At 44.8% G+C, this 19,125-nt stretch overlaps 1 protein-coding gene across 3 annotated transcripts in view; it reads right to left on the reverse strand.

Annotated features, from left to right (window-relative positions):
- Positions 1 to 248: 248 nt before the first annotated feature.
- The window catches only part of phkb (phosphorylase kinase, beta), a 145,827-nt gene continuing 126,950 nt past the window's right edge, over positions 249 to 19,125 (reverse strand). For 2 of the 3 annotated variants that reach the window (XM_080493391.1, XM_080493389.1), the window contains 13 exons: positions 18,355 to 18,437; positions 17,623 to 17,713; positions 15,044 to 15,102; positions 14,371 to 14,533; positions 12,249 to 12,330; positions 12,090 to 12,147; positions 7,328 to 7,418; positions 6,158 to 6,363; positions 4,929 to 5,063; positions 4,525 to 4,654; positions 3,250 to 3,357; positions 2,729 to 2,869; positions 249 to 1,633 (listed from right to left, as the gene is read on the reverse strand). In XM_080493391.1, coding sequence (XP_080349517.1) covers positions 1,496 to 1,633; positions 2,729 to 2,869; positions 3,250 to 3,357; positions 4,525 to 4,654; positions 4,929 to 5,063; positions 6,158 to 6,363; positions 7,328 to 7,418; positions 12,090 to 12,147; positions 12,249 to 12,330; positions 14,371 to 14,533; positions 15,044 to 15,102; positions 17,623 to 17,713; positions 18,355 to 18,437 — 1,485 coding nt within the window. In that variant the 3' untranslated portion in view covers positions 249 to 1,495. Of the gene's footprint in view, positions 1,634 to 2,728; positions 2,870 to 3,249; positions 3,358 to 4,524; positions 4,655 to 4,928; positions 5,064 to 6,157; positions 6,364 to 7,327; positions 7,419 to 11,635; positions 11,727 to 12,089; positions 12,148 to 12,248; positions 12,331 to 14,370; positions 14,534 to 15,043; positions 15,103 to 17,622; positions 17,714 to 18,354; positions 18,438 to 19,125 lie in introns of all 3 variants that reach the window. The other variant, XM_080493390.1, reaches the window with a different exon arrangement.

Consider the following 19,125-nt stretch of genomic DNA (forward strand, 5'->3'; position numbering starts at 1 on the left):
TCCCTCAAACCACGCAGCTCAGATTTATGTCAGATTGACTAATATTTGGCTTATTAATATATATTATTACAACTTGTGAAGATCGAACAGGAAACAAAAGCACAAGTCTTCTTCTGTCAGTTAAATGTGTGTATTATCAATGTATATATTACAAAATATATGTATTATTAGAAAATCTATGTATTCTCACACTATTTAGTCTTACGAGAACAACATTATTTCACATGAAATGAACACAACAGGAACGTACAATGATTCTTTAGAGAGTCCACAACTTTATTCTTCCAAGCCACAGTGTGAGTTAAAAATATTAATTTTCTTAATACATGGGCAAATGAGACACAAACACGCACATATGAACACACACTGTGATGCTCGGTGAAGCCCGCCTTCACAGGAGTCACAGCAGCTTTCCATCACCTCTACGGAGGGATGGCAGCAGTCGTTTCTGTGGCCGGCGTTCCACAAAACAGCCTCTTGTGAAGACGAGCAGCCGTCTTCGTCATGCACACCCCATCGTGAACACACAACTCAATGTGTGTTTGAGCCTTCAGAGGAAAACTCTCACAACAGCGACGCAAACAGCTGCTGGCGTCATGCAGCAGAGGATGACGTGTCCCTCTACACAGACAGAGCAAACAAACAAACAAACACGGGATGGACGTCTACAAGAAGCATGAAGAGGAAGATGAATCAGACATCAAATATCACAAATTCAATCAAATGTCACAAATCTTTAAGACCTTTTTCTCTAAATGATCTATTGATGAGGATCGATGAGCTCATCAGGGAAATGTCTCACACTTTCCTTCCAGAGTAACTTCAACTTGTTAGCTTCGCATGCTGTTAGCCTTTAAAGCAGAGCTCAGCTGATCTGTCGTCACGTGAATTTACCTTCAGTGAGAACTTCCATGTTATCGTGTGTGTGTGTGTGTGTGTGTGTGTGTGTGCAACTGATCCTTGGCAGATGATGAAGAAAACCCTGCAGAGGACACACACTGTCTCTGTGTGTATTTATCATAATGTTGATGTTTCTAACTTTGCGAGTTCTTCTTTTCTGCAGTCGTGTGTCTCTTTGTGGTTTTCTTGTCTCAGAATCAGTTTGTCTCGGTCTCTGTGTGTCTTGTGGACAGTTTCTGTTTTCATTCAGATTCCTAATTTCTGTTGCATCCGATCGTGGTCATGCTCGTCGTTTGGTGCGATTTTGTATTGGGTTGTGGTTGTACGGCGTCATCATTGTTTGTGTAGTCAGTTGAGGTCATTCTGAGTCGTGAGGCTATCAAACGGCATGCACAAGAGGTGATTACCTCAGAAAGCTTACAGAGAATTTAACGTGGACATTTAAACTGCATAATAAACCAAAACAGTCTGTGATGCTGCAACTACTCCTCCACTGTGACTGAAAGTGAGTATTTAGGTTAGAGGTTATCTAATCCTGGTGATGAGCTCCGCAGTGTGAGAGACTGGTGTCAGTCAATCTGACGGAGCCGACAGTCTAGCTGACGGAGCAGGGGTCGTCCTTGCAGGGCTTGATGTCGCCCTGCAGCAGCTGGATCATCACGGCCTTCGTCAGGTAGCTGGACGTCCCTCGTTTTCCCACCGCTGACGTGTTGTAGAACACCTCCATGTTATCCTGCAACACACAAAAACACTGATCTTCAGTTCATAGACAACATTTGTTTGTTTTTTTGTTTTTTAAACAGTCGTTTCCTCCAAACTACTTCAAGTTGTGTTTTATTTAGTTGTATTGGTTATGTGTGGCTTTGTCTGGTTGTGCGGGGTTAAACTGTAGAATGTAAAACATTTAAAAAGGTATGAAGAGTGTATATAACATGTACATCTATGCATATATGTATAGGTTTGCCTTCCTTAAAGTTTATATGGGCAGATATATACACACACAAATATATATTTCAATAACACATGATACATAAACAAAAACACAGAATTATTTAAAAAACTTTAACAACAGTATTTATGTTAATCTGAACAGAAATGTAAATACCCATGTCTGTCCATCACTAATGTAATTCATTTAATAGTTTGAATATGTGTAGGGTGAATTTATTCTTGTATTATTTGATTATTAGTATTATTTTCATTATAAAGAGGTGGGATTTAATATGTTGTGCATCTTCTAAAAGGCTATTTGTTTATATTATACTATTTTGATGCAGCTGATGACTAATGTGAAATCTTTTGTTTTAAAAGTTCAAAATAAACATGAAATGTAAAGAAAGAATTTGAATATTCTCTGTGAATAAATGAAAAAGTAAATGAAAAAAATGATCTTTTTAGTTTTTGTTTATGTTGCTTTTATGTTTTTTTGCTACCTTAACTTGTATAGTTTTTAAAGGTATTATAAACAATGTCTTTCCTTTTCCATTCCAATCACTCATTTCATTTATAAATGTTTTTATTTTCCTGTTTCTGTGTCCTCATGATGATCTCCGGTTTGTACCAGAATACATGAAAAAAGAAAACCTGTATGGATAAAATGTGACTGATTCTGAGTCGACAAGTAAAATGAAGCTTTTTAAAAACCTGAGAAAGGAAAATAAACCCTCGGGAAATGTAATAAGGCCTTAATGAATTGGAAAACAGCAGCCGGGAGCTTTTAATTAAAGCAGCTCTTCAGAAGATCGCGGCTCGTGTGAACATTTATTTAGTGCGTTGATGTAAAAATTCAGATTCAGAGAGAAAACAGTCAAACTTCCTGCAGCTCCACCTGCTTCTCCGCTCCGTCCAACCGACTCCCGTCTCTCTGGAAATCGTTGAAAGCTTCTTTCACCAAACTGTCCAGATCCACCTTGTCTCCAAACTCCAGCTCAGGATTCCTCTCCAGCACAATGGACACCACCATGAGGAGCTACTCCCCCAGGAGGAGGGCAGGAGCAGGGGTGGAGGAGGAGGAGGACAGGAGGAGGACGAGGAGAGGGGGGGGGGGGGGGGGGGCAGGAGGAGGAGGGGAGGAGGAGGATAGTGGGAGGGCAGGAGGAGGGGAAGAGGAAGGCAGGAGGAGGGCAGAAGAAGGGGAGGAGGACAGAGAGGAGGAGGGCAGGAGGAGAGAAGGAGGGGAGGAGGAGGGGAGGAGGAGGAGGGCAGAAGAAGGGCAGGAGGGGAAGAGGAAGAGAGGAGAGGAGAACATCAGGTACACTACTAACAAGAGGCAGTTCAGAAGAAAACAAGACGGCTGAAGCACATGAAAACACACAAATGCACTCAGAGCTGGTGTCCCAGGCTGCTCACCTCCACGATGATCTGTCTGTACTCGGGCAGCACGATGTTCTTCAGCGTGTCCTCCACCAGCAGGGAGAAGTTCATCTCATACATGGTCATGTCTGACAGCGTGGGTTGCTGCAGAGACACGAGGAAGGACACAAGGTCATGGAGGACAGTAGGAACCAGTGAAGGGTGCAGAGCTGCTCTTCCAATTTCAGTTACTAGTTACTGAAACTTTACCTCAGGGACACTCTTCTCAAAATGTTTGGGATGTCGGGCTTTGGGGTGAATTTTCAGGAAATGCACTACAACCTTTCCACAAGGAGCGTAAACAAAACATTAAAATCAGCTGTTTGATCCGTGAATGGACCAATAAAAGTCCTGCTTCGGTTAGAGTTGACCAGTGGGCCTCAGTGCTGCCCTCTATTGACAGTCCATTCGCGATGAGCAGAAGTGATGTAGGAGACGCTCTGCACCAGCCACTGCTGCGAACAGACGAGCCTCTGGTGGTGGAGGTGTGATACACTTTGTGAGCGGTACAGTGAAGCCCAGGCTACCTGGAGAACATCGTTCATCCAGTCACTGTCATCCTGCAGGAGCAGCACCTCCGTTCACCTTCATGGACGACGACGCTCCAGCAGCATGGAGGTGGCATCATCATTAGTGAACGGCTGCTGCAGACTGAAGGACCTTAACCAGGGTGACCTGTACTTTCTCCAGAGCTGAGTCCATAGAAACCCTCTGGATCAGGTGAGTGGCCGTGTAGAGGCTCGTAACTCTGGAACCAGAACCTGAATGACCATCAGGCCTCTGCTGACCATAAGACCACCAGTGAACGTCAGGAGACATCGTCGTCAAGCTGGAATTGATGCCCGAGGCCACATGACAGTTATGGAGACGCAGACATGTCTCCACTGTTGTTGGCTATCGCTTCAAAAACTAGTTTGAGATGAACAAATCCCAACTGCATGCTTCTCCTTTCATACTGGAGCAGCAACTTGTTCTATACATTTCACCCGAAAGCCAAAAACTCCAAATGTTTTGTGAGGAATGAACGCAGGCGAAACAGCAGGCATATGTTTAAATAATCACAGACTCAGTGGAGATGCATATGTTCACTGTCAGCATATAGGCTGTCATGAGCAGCTGAAATGAAAGAGTAGCTGGGGGACTGATGTGTTTCTCTTTACAGTTCAGTAAAGTTCAGGCACTGAAACCTCCCACTCAGCGCTCCGTGACCTTTCTCTGCTCGCTGACAGCACAGCGTCACCTTTACCCAGCGTCCCCGGGGGCGGCCGGTACCTGTGGGAGGCGCGTCCCGGCCACCATGATGCCGTAGGGGGTCCTCTCCAGGATCTGCCACACGCGGTCATAGAAACCCAGCGGGGTCCTGTTCAAAGAGCCATCGATCTGACGCCTGTTCAGCCAGGACCTGAGGCCAGACACACAAACACAGTCTGACTCACTAGTTCAGATTAGATTAGATTGGAGATTAAAGTTTACTCATTCCAACCGGGAAAATTGGGCTGTGGCAGCTGCAGATCATGAGATACGAACGTCGACGAGGCAGGAGATAAGATAATTAAAACTAAAAGGATTATAGCAGAAGTCAATGCATCCCGATAAAGACTGTGTCTTCCAAGCAGACGAGGAGAGAAGAAAGGCGGCGGCGTGGTGAACGGCGTGGTGAACGTCCCGGTCGGTACCTGCCAGTCTGCTGCGGCTGCAACACGTCCAGCAGCAGCTGCTTGATGTCGCTGGGCGAAAGCTGGTAGATGTCCTGAGGAGGCAGCGGGCCGGCTCGGATCTTCAGCTCGTGTTTCATGGCCTGGACGATCCACCTGCACGCACACACGCACAACCAAACCTCTCAGATCTGATCCGGATCGTTCAGTCACATGTAAACACTCAAACGTCTGGAAAATCAAGTCTGGTTCTGTTTTGTTTTTGTAATGAATCTACACGCACGCACGCACGCACGCACGCACGTGCAATCTGCTCTACATGAACACGAACAATGGACAATGGGACTCAGTGATGGAGACCCGTGGACCGATTGTCTGACGCCAGGAGTCGTCAAAGGAAACAATTAGCACAACTTCAGTGTTTAGCCAGCGTGAGAGCAGAGGCTCTGTGAGCCTCCTGTTAGTGTCGATGCAGAATATTGTTCTGCCATTAAAAGGAAAACAGCAGCATTGACTAAGAACCTGGTTACAGTTGCTCGGTTGTGAAATTGCTTTCTGCTGCCTTCGGATTGCAGTGCACCTCATTTTAGGATAATCTTTCCCACGGGCATGCAGATATAGCTGGTGGGGTTTATTCAAATCGGCTGCTGAGGACCGGGAGGGAAACTGACATCCAGCAAAAACACAACTCAAACTGCTGTTAACACAACTTTGGATTAGTCACAAACCACAAGCAAACTAACTCACAGCAGCAGGTGGCTGAAGGTTCATGGAGATTCTTTTTGACCCGATGTATCAGAAGAACCTCCAGCGTGACTTCACTCAACCTGAACCAGAGTTTGAATCCCTCCCAATAATCTGTCTGTCTTCTTCATTTCTCTTCTTCTAGCCCCTAATAATCTGTCTCCTCCTCTGAGTCTGGTTCTGCAGGTTTATTCCTGTGAAAAGTGAGTTTTTCCTTTCCGTCTCCTCTACTTGTTCATGTGGAATTGTTGTTGTTTTCTCTGAAAAAGTCTCTTGGATTCACTGTGTTGTATTTGGCGCTACATAAATAGAAGTGAATTGAACTTATCTGGTGCAAAATGTAAAAGAAAATCTGAAAATAGCCTCAAATATCAAGTCAAATTTACACAATATAAATATCTGACGGCTGAAGCAGCCGAGAGAAATGACAGGCCACTGACACATTTCCTGTCTTGTCTCCTTCCGTCAACCCCAGAAAAAAACAGGAAATCACCACTCTGTCTTACCCGACTCGGATCTTGAGCATGCCGCTGAACAGCTCCGGGTTGTTGGAGATGATCCATCCGATGTGTATGACCAGCTCCTGCTGCAGCACGGCCTCCCGCTCCCCGCCGTGACGGCAGCACTTGCTGTAGATGATGCCCTGGATCACCCCCGGAGACAGCGGGTTGGAGATCACCTCCTCCTCATGGCCGAAAACACCCAGGGTCACCTGACACACGCACGCACAGTGTGAGTTCTGCACCTCAGAGGAAGCTCCATGCACATGTTGGTTTAAGCACGTGCACATGCACGTGCACGGTGTGTGCGTGCAGTGATCCCTCTAAAGTGCATGTCTCATAGGCCTCCTCTCAGAGCCACACAATTCCCCAGAATCGCTCTCGTCTTTGCTTGCCCCGACAGAAATGACACCTCAGCCATGTTGTGATGAGAGGACACACTTTCCCCTTCAGCTGATGAAATCTCCGACCTAAAGAAATCTGAACTGAGCAAAGAGAAGCCTGGAGCTGATGATAAAGTTGCTCCAGCTTCTAACAAAAGGTCCTTACAATGAGGGAATATAAGAAAAAGTGGAGTCGGGATGACTTAAATGGGGTGGCGCCTCTTATTTCCTCCAGCTGGGCTGTTATTGTAAGCGGAGGAACACCGCGACTCACATCTGAAATCAGCTTTTCCAATCACGTGGAGAGAAGCTCTCCCTCCGGTAGGCAATCTATATGCAGATTCACACCTTCAGCTACTTCAGCATAATGAAATGCCTAAAACTGTTCAGAAGGGTAAAAATGAGGCGAGATAACTGACACTCTTGAGAGGAGGCTAATCTCTGAATAACACTTGACGGGAAATGATGCGCGGAGACTCATCCGGCTCGAGGGAGCGGCATCAGACACATTCTCAGGTCACAATGTGTGAGTGCGTCTGGCCACGGTGCAGATTAGGCCTCTGTAGTGGGCAGGCCGGCGCTCTCAAACCACACACACACACAATGGAGGTGAGCTGTGAAGAAGAGTGGCAGCGTGAAGCTGGTTCATGCACTTCCCATAGGATGACAGCATGAGGAGCTTCCCTTTTTGTCAATTCAATCTCTTCCAATCAGTGAACATTAAAATCTCTGAAAACATAAAGATCATACAGACAGGACAGATATTACCCTGCGGTCTAAAGGGTTAACTTACCTGCTTGCCATGCACTAAAATACTAGTAATACTGGGGGCAAGGCTGTCCACTAGCTTAGTTAAGAGACTGGCAGCAAGACGGACAACAGACCTAGTGGGCGAAAAGACAAAAACAATCTTGGCTTAATGACAGCAACAGCTAGCAGCTCGGACTTTAAAGGTACAACATGTGAGATGTGTAGTTGAATCATCTAAAGGAAGCTGGAGCAGTCGACACCGAGGGAGGACATGTCATGTTGGTTTTCTCTACCAATGATGTCCCGGCTTGTAATACCACTTTATACCACCAGATGGAGCGATTCCGAAAAAGGGAGAAGTAATCAGAATGTGCAGACAGAAACTCCTACCATAAAGTAACGCAAACTAGAACCATAGAAGATGCTGTGCATTACATGTACTTACAAGGACAAGCTACTCAATGTCACAGTAATAGTTGCTTGTTGCTCTCTGTTTCTGTCAGTTTCTCTCTTTCTATCCAACAACAGCAAGTGAAACGGCAGAAAGTCCTCCTCTGAGTCTGGTTCTGCAGAAAGTCCTCCTCTGAGTCTGGTTCTGCAGAAAGTCCTCCTCTGAGTCTGGTTCTGCAGAAAGTCCTCCTCTGAGTCTGGTTCTGCAGAAAGTCCTCCCCTGAGTCTGGTTCTGCAGCCATTTTGTTTCGCTAATCTTTACTAAAGCAAATCTTAATAAAACACTTTCATAAATGTTGCCATAAGAAAAGCCACATAAACTCGAACTAGACTCCAACTATTATGAAATTACAGTACCTTGATTTTGAATGTAAAGTGAACTTTCAAACTCCAACAGTTACTACAATTACAATTAATGCATATTATACTCACAATATCTGAAAAACCATTACAATCGTCAGTTAACAGCCAAGCAGCAGTGAAGTGTGACGTCTGAGCGGGACTGAAGCTCAGTGGAGACTGAGTGAATAAAGAAGCTTTACAAGAAGAATTTTAAATTCAGCACAGTGTACCTTCAGCCTGTGTGAGTCAGCACTACGTCTTATCCCTCTGTGTGCGGCACAGACAGCGTTACGATGAAATAGAGAATCTATCGATAATCATTGTCATTAATATCCTAAAATACAACAGTTGATGAAAAAGGGTAATCATTCATCTCCTCGTGTCATGAGAAACATTTTACACTGCACACAAACAGCTTGAATGTTAGTTGTAGCCCTAATTTATGATGTTAAGGCCCAAATCCCCTGAAATATTTTAATGTTCACTCATTTTTGGATTCATTGCTTATGAGATTCAGCGCAGGCATCAGGCTGCCTCCTCGTTCCTGCAGGAATCCTATGAGGACAGATCAGCACGCAGGCTGTGGTTATCTTCACATGGGAGCCGGAAGCCGTGGTTGCTATGGAAACACACACCCAAACACACACTCACACACACACACGCTCACATACACACAGGCTGAAGCCATTCTCACAGAACAGGTGATCACATGAAATAATTTCATTGATGGGCTCATGAATATAATCAACTGCAACACAAACTCCTTTTATTAAGTGCTGAGAGCAACTCGTGTGTGTGTGTGTGCGTGTGCGTGTGCGTGTGTGTGTGTGTGCGTGTGTGTGTGTGTGTGTTAAACCTGCAGAAACACAAAGGCGCGCTGGATACGACCTGCGAGGAGCTTTAATGTTTAGGAGGCTTGACGTGGCGTCGCCGCTGAAGCTTTGTGAAGGAACCTATTTCAAGCTTCACTTCCTGGCCGATGTTACGTAAATGAGAAAGTAAATTGAAGTGTGAATTTATTTATTTATTTATTTTTTTCCCAGCCAGTTGAAAACCAGCCTCTGGGCTTATTTTCACTTAATCAGATTTCTCTCTGCTAAAACCTCGTTAATTAATTAAACAGCATACAATAAAACGCTGAGGTGTCAGTCGTGAGAAAAAGTAACATCAGACACACAAAACAGCAGCTGCTGGATGAAACACTCACATTTAGTCATCGAAACTCAGCGTGTGCTCAGTTTTTAATGAGTCAGTGAACCACAAACAGAACAGAGCTGCTCCCTCTCGGTTGGAATCTGATTACATCTTCTGCTTTCGGATGCCGGACCTTAGTTTTGGACACTTTCAATTAGAAACAAAACAAACCAGAAGATCTGATGGTAATGTTGCATCGCCCAACCCGAAGGTTCCCCATGGTTCAGTTTCACCAAAATATGTGACATCATAGTTGATAATGAACAAAGACGGTTCAAAAACAGGTCATTCACTCCGAGAGCCTCCACCTGGACAAAGGAGAAGCAATATCAGACAAATCCTCAACTGGCTGTCTGGACTGATGAAGGTCACTGAAGACATTCCCTACATTTAATAAATACCTGCATTTTACCTGAGAAACTTGTTTGAAATAGTTTCCTAGAGATGAATTCATTGGTGGCGAGCGTACTAAACTTTTTCACTTTGGGTTTCACTCCCCGAGGAAGAGAAATAATCTCATTTGCTGTTGCTTTTCTTGACTTTAGATGATCAGACACACCGTATCAGTGTCAAACTGCGACAAAAAAACCCTTTTCAGTAGATACTGCAGTGTGTATACTAATCATGCCGTTTATCTGTGGTCCGCGACACAGTGAGGGGAACAAACAGGATCACAGGCTGAAGAGGCTTCTTATTGATCCATTGAAATGAATCTGGTGTATTAGAGCAGATCTCAAACACACTGAAGCTCAGGGAAACTGATCTGAGAACGCACTGGAGCAACATCCAAACCTCATTAAAGCCATAACGCAGGTTCTCTACGGAGGCTGGAGTCCTCCCTGGACACAGCGAATCAAAAGGACCCGGGGTGGAAACAGACTCTGTTCTATTTGCAGTGTGCAGCGCTGAAGCTCACAGAACAGAGGAGGCTGGTTAGTGGAGAGAAAACACTGACCACACGTCTGCCAGCTGGCTCGCACAAACTCATGCCTGTGTGAGAGTTAGCCGGGTGTTCTTGCTGTCCCAGCCCAGGAGGTCTGAAGGTTCGGCCGGTTAATGTCGGGGCAGGATACTGGCCCATGGCTCGGTTATAACTGTCAATACCGGTCAGTTGAAGCCCCATTTACACGACAACATTCAAGAGAAAACAGCAAACTTCTGTTACGTTTAAGTGAAAAGCTGGAGGTGAGAAAGGACCTGTCCAGTTGCTGAGTCTGTCCTCGTTTTGGTTCCGCGACTGCTAGTTTAGATGTTTTAGCAAAATTTTTGCGACGTGTCAGACCTCCACGCTCAGAGCCTAATTTTACATAAAGCTGGATACATTCCACTTTATGTAAATGAGCCGAGGTCAGCTCCGGACGCGACGCGACACAACGCAGCTCCAAAGGTGCTGCACCGCTCCCAGCATGCAGCACGGTGCGTTTCACATAGACAATGAATGGGAAGAGGGGAGTTTTCACACACCAACGCGTCCCTCAACTCTGGATTACATCAGTTTCTGCAATCAACAATATTTTGTTTTTAAAATATGGCATATTGCATATCGGGAAGAGCCTCTAATTTTGACTGTTTACGCGACAATGGTTTTTGAGAATCACTGAAAACGACTCCTGAAGTTCCTGAAACACACAGGAGTACTACACATTGGGCGCTGTGGTTGTTGTCAGTAGTTTTTCTGTGTGGGTAGATCAACAGTAACAATGGAGGATTCAGAGTTTGTGCTGCTCACGCTTTAGAATTTAACTTCTCCAACAAAGTCAACATTTCCTCCCACTTACTAGACCATCATCTGCGTACAAGGAGAACATTTCTAATATACAGAGACTGAGTGGTTCTCGTGTAAGCAGGGCTTTCAAGTTACTGGTTGAAGGTGAATCACAGAAAAGTTCAAAATGGCTGAAAGACACCCGACTATTTTTCTCTTTCTACTTCTCAGTTTTAATCCATTCATTCTCCTCAGCCAGGGTCGAAATACAAGATTGACTTCCTTAAATTCCTTAAAGGGGACTTATGATGTGTCTGCATGTATTTCCAAAGCTCAATGTGGACCAGGTTCAGAGAGTCCGATGTCAAAGGAAGAAGCAGCTGGCGGGACAATGAGGCCAGTGTCAAATTACAAGAACCTGCTGCCGCATCAACAGAAAGTCAGTTCCAACACGTAGCCTTTAAGTCCCCTTTAAGTGTTGGGATATGGTTAAATATAACCTCAAATTCAACCAATTCTATTTTCTTAAAAGCCCAGTGCAGCGTTTTGATGAGGATAAACGTTAAACGAGGACTTGGCTGGACCTCACACAGCTCTCGAGCGAGCTCACTAGCCAGCTAACTGGGACGACGACACATGCAGGGGTCTTGTGAACATTACCTGTTTCCCGTTCACCAGAATGGTGGTGATGTGAGGAGCTATAGAGCTGGCAACCTTCTTGATAATGGCAGCGGCACTGCGCACTGCCAGCCTACAGTTCAGCCAGATCAGACACAGGTCACGTGACAGCAGAGTGTGTGAGGAGAACAGACAGGTGAGGTGAAGTCAGGGTGTGTGTTTACAGCAGCGGCGTGCAACCAGCGGCTCCCAGAGCCTCATGTGGGACATCAGCTTCCTCAAGCTTCCACTAAATCACACGGTTTTCAACTTGTGGTTCAATTGGTAACAGTTCAAAATGGTTTAAATAAAAAACCTGAAACAGCAAAAAAGTCAAACCTAAACATGAAACACTGCAAAAATGGCAAAAATGGCTTGAAAGAAAAAAAATATAAGCGCGTGTGTGCGTGTGTGTGTGTGTGTGTGTGTGTGTGTGTGTGTGTGTGTGACATCAGACCAAAGCTTCCTGCTTCCAGCTCGTCTGTAGATTCTCTCCAGTTCGTCTCGCAGGTTCTCTGCAATCACAGGAAAGGTTCAGACTCATGACGATCTCGCTGAAATATGTTTCTATATTCTTCTTGATTTTGCACTTGTCCAAACGTCTGGGTGTTCGTACCGTCTTTGGACAGGAAGTCTGGACCCTCTCTGCGAAGGAGAATGCTAGCAAGCTGAGCCTGACTCGCCAAGCAGTCGCAGTCCTGTAAAAAACACACACACACACACACACACACACACACACACACACACACACACACACACACACACACACACACACGCACTTTTTAAAAAAGATTTTCATAAAGAAACCGTCTGTTGTGTTTGCATTGATTTTGATGATTTCAATGGACAATTGGAGCAAAATGTGACACCAGACTTGATTCTCATGTTCCAGCTTGTGCCTGTGGAGATACATCGAGATCTTTTCATGTGTAGCAGACACATGGCTTTAGGCAGCCAGCCGTCCAGCCGTCATTTGGACGGTCAATTATCGGAAAAGACGGCTGAAAAAAATAGCGGACATCTAAAATATGTGTATAATGTCGATGTCCATTTTTTTTCTGCCAAAATATAACGAATTATATGGTCGCGTACACAACTCACAACTGACTTCCGGTTTTGCATTACGCCCAGTAACAAGCAACATGATTGGTCAATTGATGCCATGTGGTATATAAAGGCGGCCTCTGATTGGTTTGTAAGTCTATGACTCATCCTGATGAGTTCAAATGCTGAAGCAGAGGGGCGGAATTTGGATGAATTTTCTTTCCAAGATGGTGAGTAATTCTATCTGCAGAATCCACACAGGTGGGACTAATTCTATGGACCTACGATCAATCTCATTTTTAATTTCCAAAATGTTGACACGTTTGGATAACTGATCATTAATGCTTTTCATTGAAGAATAAAATATTCTTTGCTCTGAAAATGCTGATTTTGATATAATTATTGACAATCATGCTTCTTCTCTAAGCAACTTATGTGTGACTGTGACATTCTGAGGTCTTGGGACTGAGCTATAGGAGGCCTGCAGATAACAAATAAGCATAAATAATTGAATATTAATTCAATTGACAACTACTTTGAAAACTACTTTAAAAGTAGTCCAGAACATATTCGAAGTCTATTTCTATTTATTTTTTAAGTTGTTTTTAAAAAATGTACTTTTACTTGAGTATGTATTTATAGTAGTATGTAGGTACTGTGCTACATTTTACATTTACTGAGTAAAAATGTAATCAATAAATTAATATATAAAGAGAACTGCATTTTGAATTTACCTATGTGTCAAGCAACATGAAGACCTTGACCTGAGAATAAGCACTTCCTGTTTTGCCAACTGTTAATGGCAGAAGCTTTTAATTTGACACTACCAAACAGGACCACAGTGGCAGGACAAGATTAAACACACAACAATTTTCACTCACAGTTGTAACATTACAATTACTAAACTACAGTAAACTAAACCAACTAACTAACTAGACTAACTAAACCACAAAAAACACAACAGAACTCAGTCACTAACAATACTACAAGACTATTATCGCCTGCAATAACAGCAGTTACAGTCCCAACAACCTAAACTCCCATGGTGCATTGCAGCACAACAGTTCATTCCCTGCAATGGACTCGGTGGTCGGTACACTGTTATTTGACAGGTAGACGCAGTTTCATATCAAAGAATGTCAGAGTTTAGTCTTAAAAACATGGAGATGGTGCCTGACACGAGAGGCTGGTCTTCTTTGGCTCTTTCAGGGAAACTCACAGCTTCTGACTATCGACCATCTTGACTTCTAGATTGACAGTTTCACTGCTATTTGTAATGTTGTTTCTTTCATGAACAGCTACTTTGAGATTTATATCTAATTGTCCTTCATAAGCTCCTCACGAGGAACCATTCTCCTGCTGTCAAAAATTAAGGAACTTTTACTCTGAGTACATTTTATATGAGCTACTTTTTACCTTACCGTTATCATGTAAACAGACCACCAAAACACTAGAAAGGTTTTCAACCGTCACCTTCAGACTTCCTGCTTCTGTGTTTCTGGTTTGATGCCTCCCAGACACACTGCGATTTTCTCTGCAGTGATGCGTCGTTGCCTTTCCTCAGTTTGAGACGTCAACACACTGTGGCGGTCTTGGTATTTTTTCTTGATTTTCTCATCAGCTCACCAGAAGTTTGTGCTAAATGACTCCGTCTTTCTAACTTGTTCATGGTGCATGTGAGGGCCGACACTCACGTGGAACTTCTGGATGATCTCGTAGGTGGGTTTGTTCAGCCACTCGTCCACGCTGATCTCCGGCTGCTGCTCCAGGTCCGAGGCGTTGGGCGTGCTCGTCTGGCGCTTCACCTTGGAGTGCTTCGGCATCTCCAGCTCCTCGAAGCTCTTAAACTCCGGGATCCTGAAGACAGACGGACGGACAGAGAGACAGAGACAGACACAAAGAGACAGATGGACAGGGACGGACAGACAGACAGACAGACAGACAGACAGACAGACAGACAGACAGACAGACAGACAGACAGACAGACAGACAGACAGACCAAAAGCAATCAATCAATTGACACAAATGAAACTTTGACAACCTTTTTTTCTTTTTCCCTGAAAATTTGTGATCTTTGTATAATAAAATACTGAACAATTAATTACAAGGCTCTTAATCAATTAGTTAATCAATGATTCAATTAATCACTAATTACATTACAGTTTAATTAAAATAGGGAAAGATCTGTAGAGGATGTGGTGCTACTAACGACTGATTGATCTGAAACTGTCAGGGATGACAAAAGAGACATTCTCTGAGTGTCTCAAACTTGAACTTCAGCACTTCATTAGTTTGGTTCATTGATGTTAGTTCCCAAGCCAGACGGACCAAATGAAGAGTTTCATATCGCAGGACGACCAAACTCACTCTGCCTCGTTGACACGCAGGAAGTCCAGCTGCTCCACAACCGCTCCAGAAATCAGAGTCTGAAGGAGGGAAAACACATGTTTAAAGGCATGATGCTGTCTGTGTGTGTGTGTGTGTGTGTGTGTGTGTGTGTGTGTGTGTGTGTGTGTGTGTGTGTGTGTGTGTGTGTGTGTGTATGTGTGTGTGTGTGTGTGTGTGTGTGTAATGTTCCAGACGTGTGCGGAGCGTCTAACGAGGTAATGTGAGGATTAAAGTGTGAGTGTTTGAAGAAGCACAGCTGTGTGGGAGGAAGGCGCACGGTTCACTTCCTCCTGTGGTCTAAATGTGAGATTAGCCATTCCAAGAGAAGTCGACTCCAAAAACAAAAATAAAGAGGCGCAGGAGAGGAGAGATGCTGCTCCCCATAACAATGAGATGATGAAGAGCAAGAAGTGTTTCAAAGCCGTGGGAGGAAGCTGTGAAGTGAATGGCAAACAGGAGAAGGGAAGTTTAAAAGAAATCATGTGAGAGTCACACGTCGAGGGAGTGAGAGAGAGAGAGAGAGAGAGAGAGAGAGAGAGAGAGAGAGAGAGAGAGAGAGAGAGAGAGAGAGAGAGAGAGAGAACAGAGAGAGAAACAGAGAGAGAAACAGAGAGAGAGAGAGAAAGAGAGAAACAGAGAGAGAGAGAAACAGAGAGAGAGAGAAACAGAGAAACAGAGAGAGAGAAAGAAAGAAACAGAGAGAGAAAGAAAGAAACAGAGAGAGAGAGAGAGAGAAACAGAGAGAGAGAGAAACAGAGAAACAGAGAGAGAGAGAGAGAAACAGAGAGAGAGAGAAAGAGAGAAATAGAGGGAGAGAGAAAGAGAGAAACAGAGAGAGAGAAACAGAGAAACAGAGGGAGAGAGAAAGAGAGAAACAGAGAGAGAGAGAGAGAAACAGAGAGAGAGAAAGAAAGAAACAGAGAGAGAGAGAGAAACAGAGAGAGAGAGAAAGAGAGAGACAGAGAGGGAGAAAAACAGAGAGAAATGGAGAAACAGAGAGGGGGAGAGAGAGAGAGAGAGAGAGAGAGAGAGAGAGAGAGAGAGAGAGAGAGAGAGAGAGAGAACCTGTCAGGACTTTAAGAACAGTTTACCAATATTGTGTCTAAGACTGAATAGCACTAGATGAAGGTTTGGCCTGAATGTGACTTTCTGGACACGTCAGACGAGCGACTGAAGGTGAAGGTGAAGACACTGTCACTTGTTTATGTTATCATGAAAAACAGGAGTCAATTCTTCAATTTCTAATAAATCCCCAGAAATCCTTTCAAACTTCCACCACTGCAACGCCCAGTACTTCAAGGGTTAAATCATCTGCGCTGCCACTTTTTGAAGTTCCTTCTGATATTTTCTGATTGATTTTTCAGGTCAGGTTACAGATCTAAAGAGCCACTGCTGAACAGCACTTCCTCTTTTATCACCTTTTGAATGACTTTTGTTCCACCTTAAATCAAATGGAACGTGACGGAGCGCAGACAAACCCCCGAAACAAGCTTCACGTTGTTCACATTCAGGGCTGGGACTCTTCTCCTGCACCACAGGCAGACGTCAAGCTCCCCGACACCGTCCGTTGGAGGTTTTGGAGCGTGAGGTCAATGTTTGTGTGGGAGACAACTGTGGTATCCTGAACCTGAGCCAGCAGGAGAGCAGGAGGCCGGGATACTGCCCGGACAGCTGCTCTTTATCAAACCTTCAGCAGCATCAGGGTCACCGAGTCCGGGGATGAGTGATGGAGCCGTGACAGGATCTTCATTTAGCCATAAAAACAAAGAGGTGATAGGACATCAGATCAAATGAAGACTCGCGGCACCAACGTGCTCTGAGAGGTATTTTAATTGTTTCTGCAGCGGAGAGCCGCGTCTTCGTGAAACAACAGTTTCTCTACGGTAAAGATTAGTTTACGAGAGGAAAAGCTCCATGGAGGGTCTGCTGCCACCTCGGGTGGCGGACTGGAGAGGAAAGGGGAGACACGGGGTCGAAAACGTGGGAAACCTCGTGGTCCAAAGCAACTTTTCATGATGTAGACAGCAGTCGTCTCGCTCCTGGAACTGAACCTCACGACTGAAGGAGCCATTTGAGGGTCCGGCCTGCAGGCGGTTGCTCGTGTGGCGTTAAAGGAAGCGTTCATGGGTCAGGAAGCAAACGGCACAATGTTCCTGGAGTCGTTCCTCAGGTAAAGAAATTAGCAAAGTGTCAATGAAATTTGAAACCTCATCGAGGTCTCATACACGAAACGTTTCAAGTGAAAACTTGAAGGAGGACTGGAGGGCGCCATTGTTGTTATTGGCCATCTACGTGAGCAGAAGAACTATTTCCTAGAGCCGTGGTGCGAATGTAGAGAAGCGGCGGGAGACAGAGGAGCTGTTGTCAGTGGCTCGGAGCACCGACACCCAAAATGCTAAGAAACGTTTTAGTGGTGAGAACGGGCCCAAAAACATTGTTGTTTACATGTGACGCTCTTCATCATGTTTCTCTGAAATCAGACTAATCTGATCTAGAAAGTCAGAAATTCTGACCATCAGCATCACGATGACACAGTCGGATAAGCTGGATCCACTAACCTGAAGTCTGTCCACGTGAACTTTGACCCCTCCCAGGCTGCCCTTCTTGAAGGAGGCCAGCATGTCCAGCACGGGGTTGAAGCGGCTCCCTCTGTAACACACAGGTTCCCATTGCCGCTCCATCACTGACGCCAATATAATCATTTGCATTAAACAAACCATGTAAACACCAGGGCTGAAGTGTGTGCGTGAATCTTCATATCCCAGCTTTAGCCAGCGCACTGCCGTGTTACATACAGGTCCTGATCGATAGCCGGCTGACGACTATCGAGCAGCTTTCACACGCTGCAGCAGCTTTCTTTAAACGTCTGCTGCACATTTAACATATGGCCCACTGGATGATGGTCAATACTGCTGTAATCTGCCACAAGCAGGGTCACAGTGATACAAATGAGGGACATTATCACCCAATCAGCAAGCAAACACAGTCACACCTTCCTGCTGCAAAGACAGATAGAGCGGCGAGGAGAGAGGGCCGGAGGAGGGAGGCGGAGACGGACGCTACGCCAGGAGAGAAGAGCCATAAATTGAGTTTGGAGACGTTTTGAGCCCGTATCAGACAAAGGAAGAGAGAGTGAGAGATGTATGGCGAGATAGGAGGAGGAGGATGCTTAGAAAGCCATCAGACCACGGAGAAGACGAAAGGAAGGAAAAAGATAAAAGAGCCATTAAGGAGTGTGTGTGTGTGTGTGTGTGTGTGTGTGTGTGTGTGTGTGTGTGTGTGTGTATTACTTGATGTTATCCTCACGGATGAGGACCAGGAAGAGAGGACGTCCAGGCATCTTCCAGCACTGCTTGATGAACTGCAGAGCGTTCTGCACACACACACACACACACACACACACACACACACACACACACACACACACACACACACACACACACACACACACACACACACACACACACACACACACACACACACACACACACACACACACACACACACACACACACACACACACACACACACACACACACACACACACACACACACACACACACACACACACACACACACACACACACACACACACACACACGCACACACAATCTTGTTCATATCAAAGTGTTTCTGTTCATTATGAAGGTGGCAGTGGTTCACAGAGATCAGTGAGATCCGAGGAAATGATGGACGGGACAAGTGCTGCGAATCAGGAATCTATACTGTCACATACAGCACAACTATGTTTCCCTTGAATTCTTAAGATGAAATTTAATACTGAAATTATACATTTCAAAAGCTTAAACTCTACAAGGAGCTTCACAGTTCTGCAGCAGGCATTTACTCTGCATATCAATATGCTCATTAAAAGCCACCCACTGAGTTTTTATATCTGTCAACTACATCTTTATTACTGTACGGCTGCAGTTAAATGACACCATCAGTTAGAGAGCAGGTCTTTCGGTGAACATGTACATGTAGTACACTCTCCAGGTTGTTTAAGTCATTTAAAAGCAGAATGAGTTTAAAATGGGAGGATCATATGTTATTGATTATGT

Source organism: Lipophrys pholis, assembly GCF_963383615.2.
Source record: "Lipophrys pholis genome assembly, chromosome: 2".
NCBI lineage: Eukaryota > Metazoa > Chordata > Actinopteri > Blenniiformes > Blenniidae > Lipophrys > Lipophrys pholis.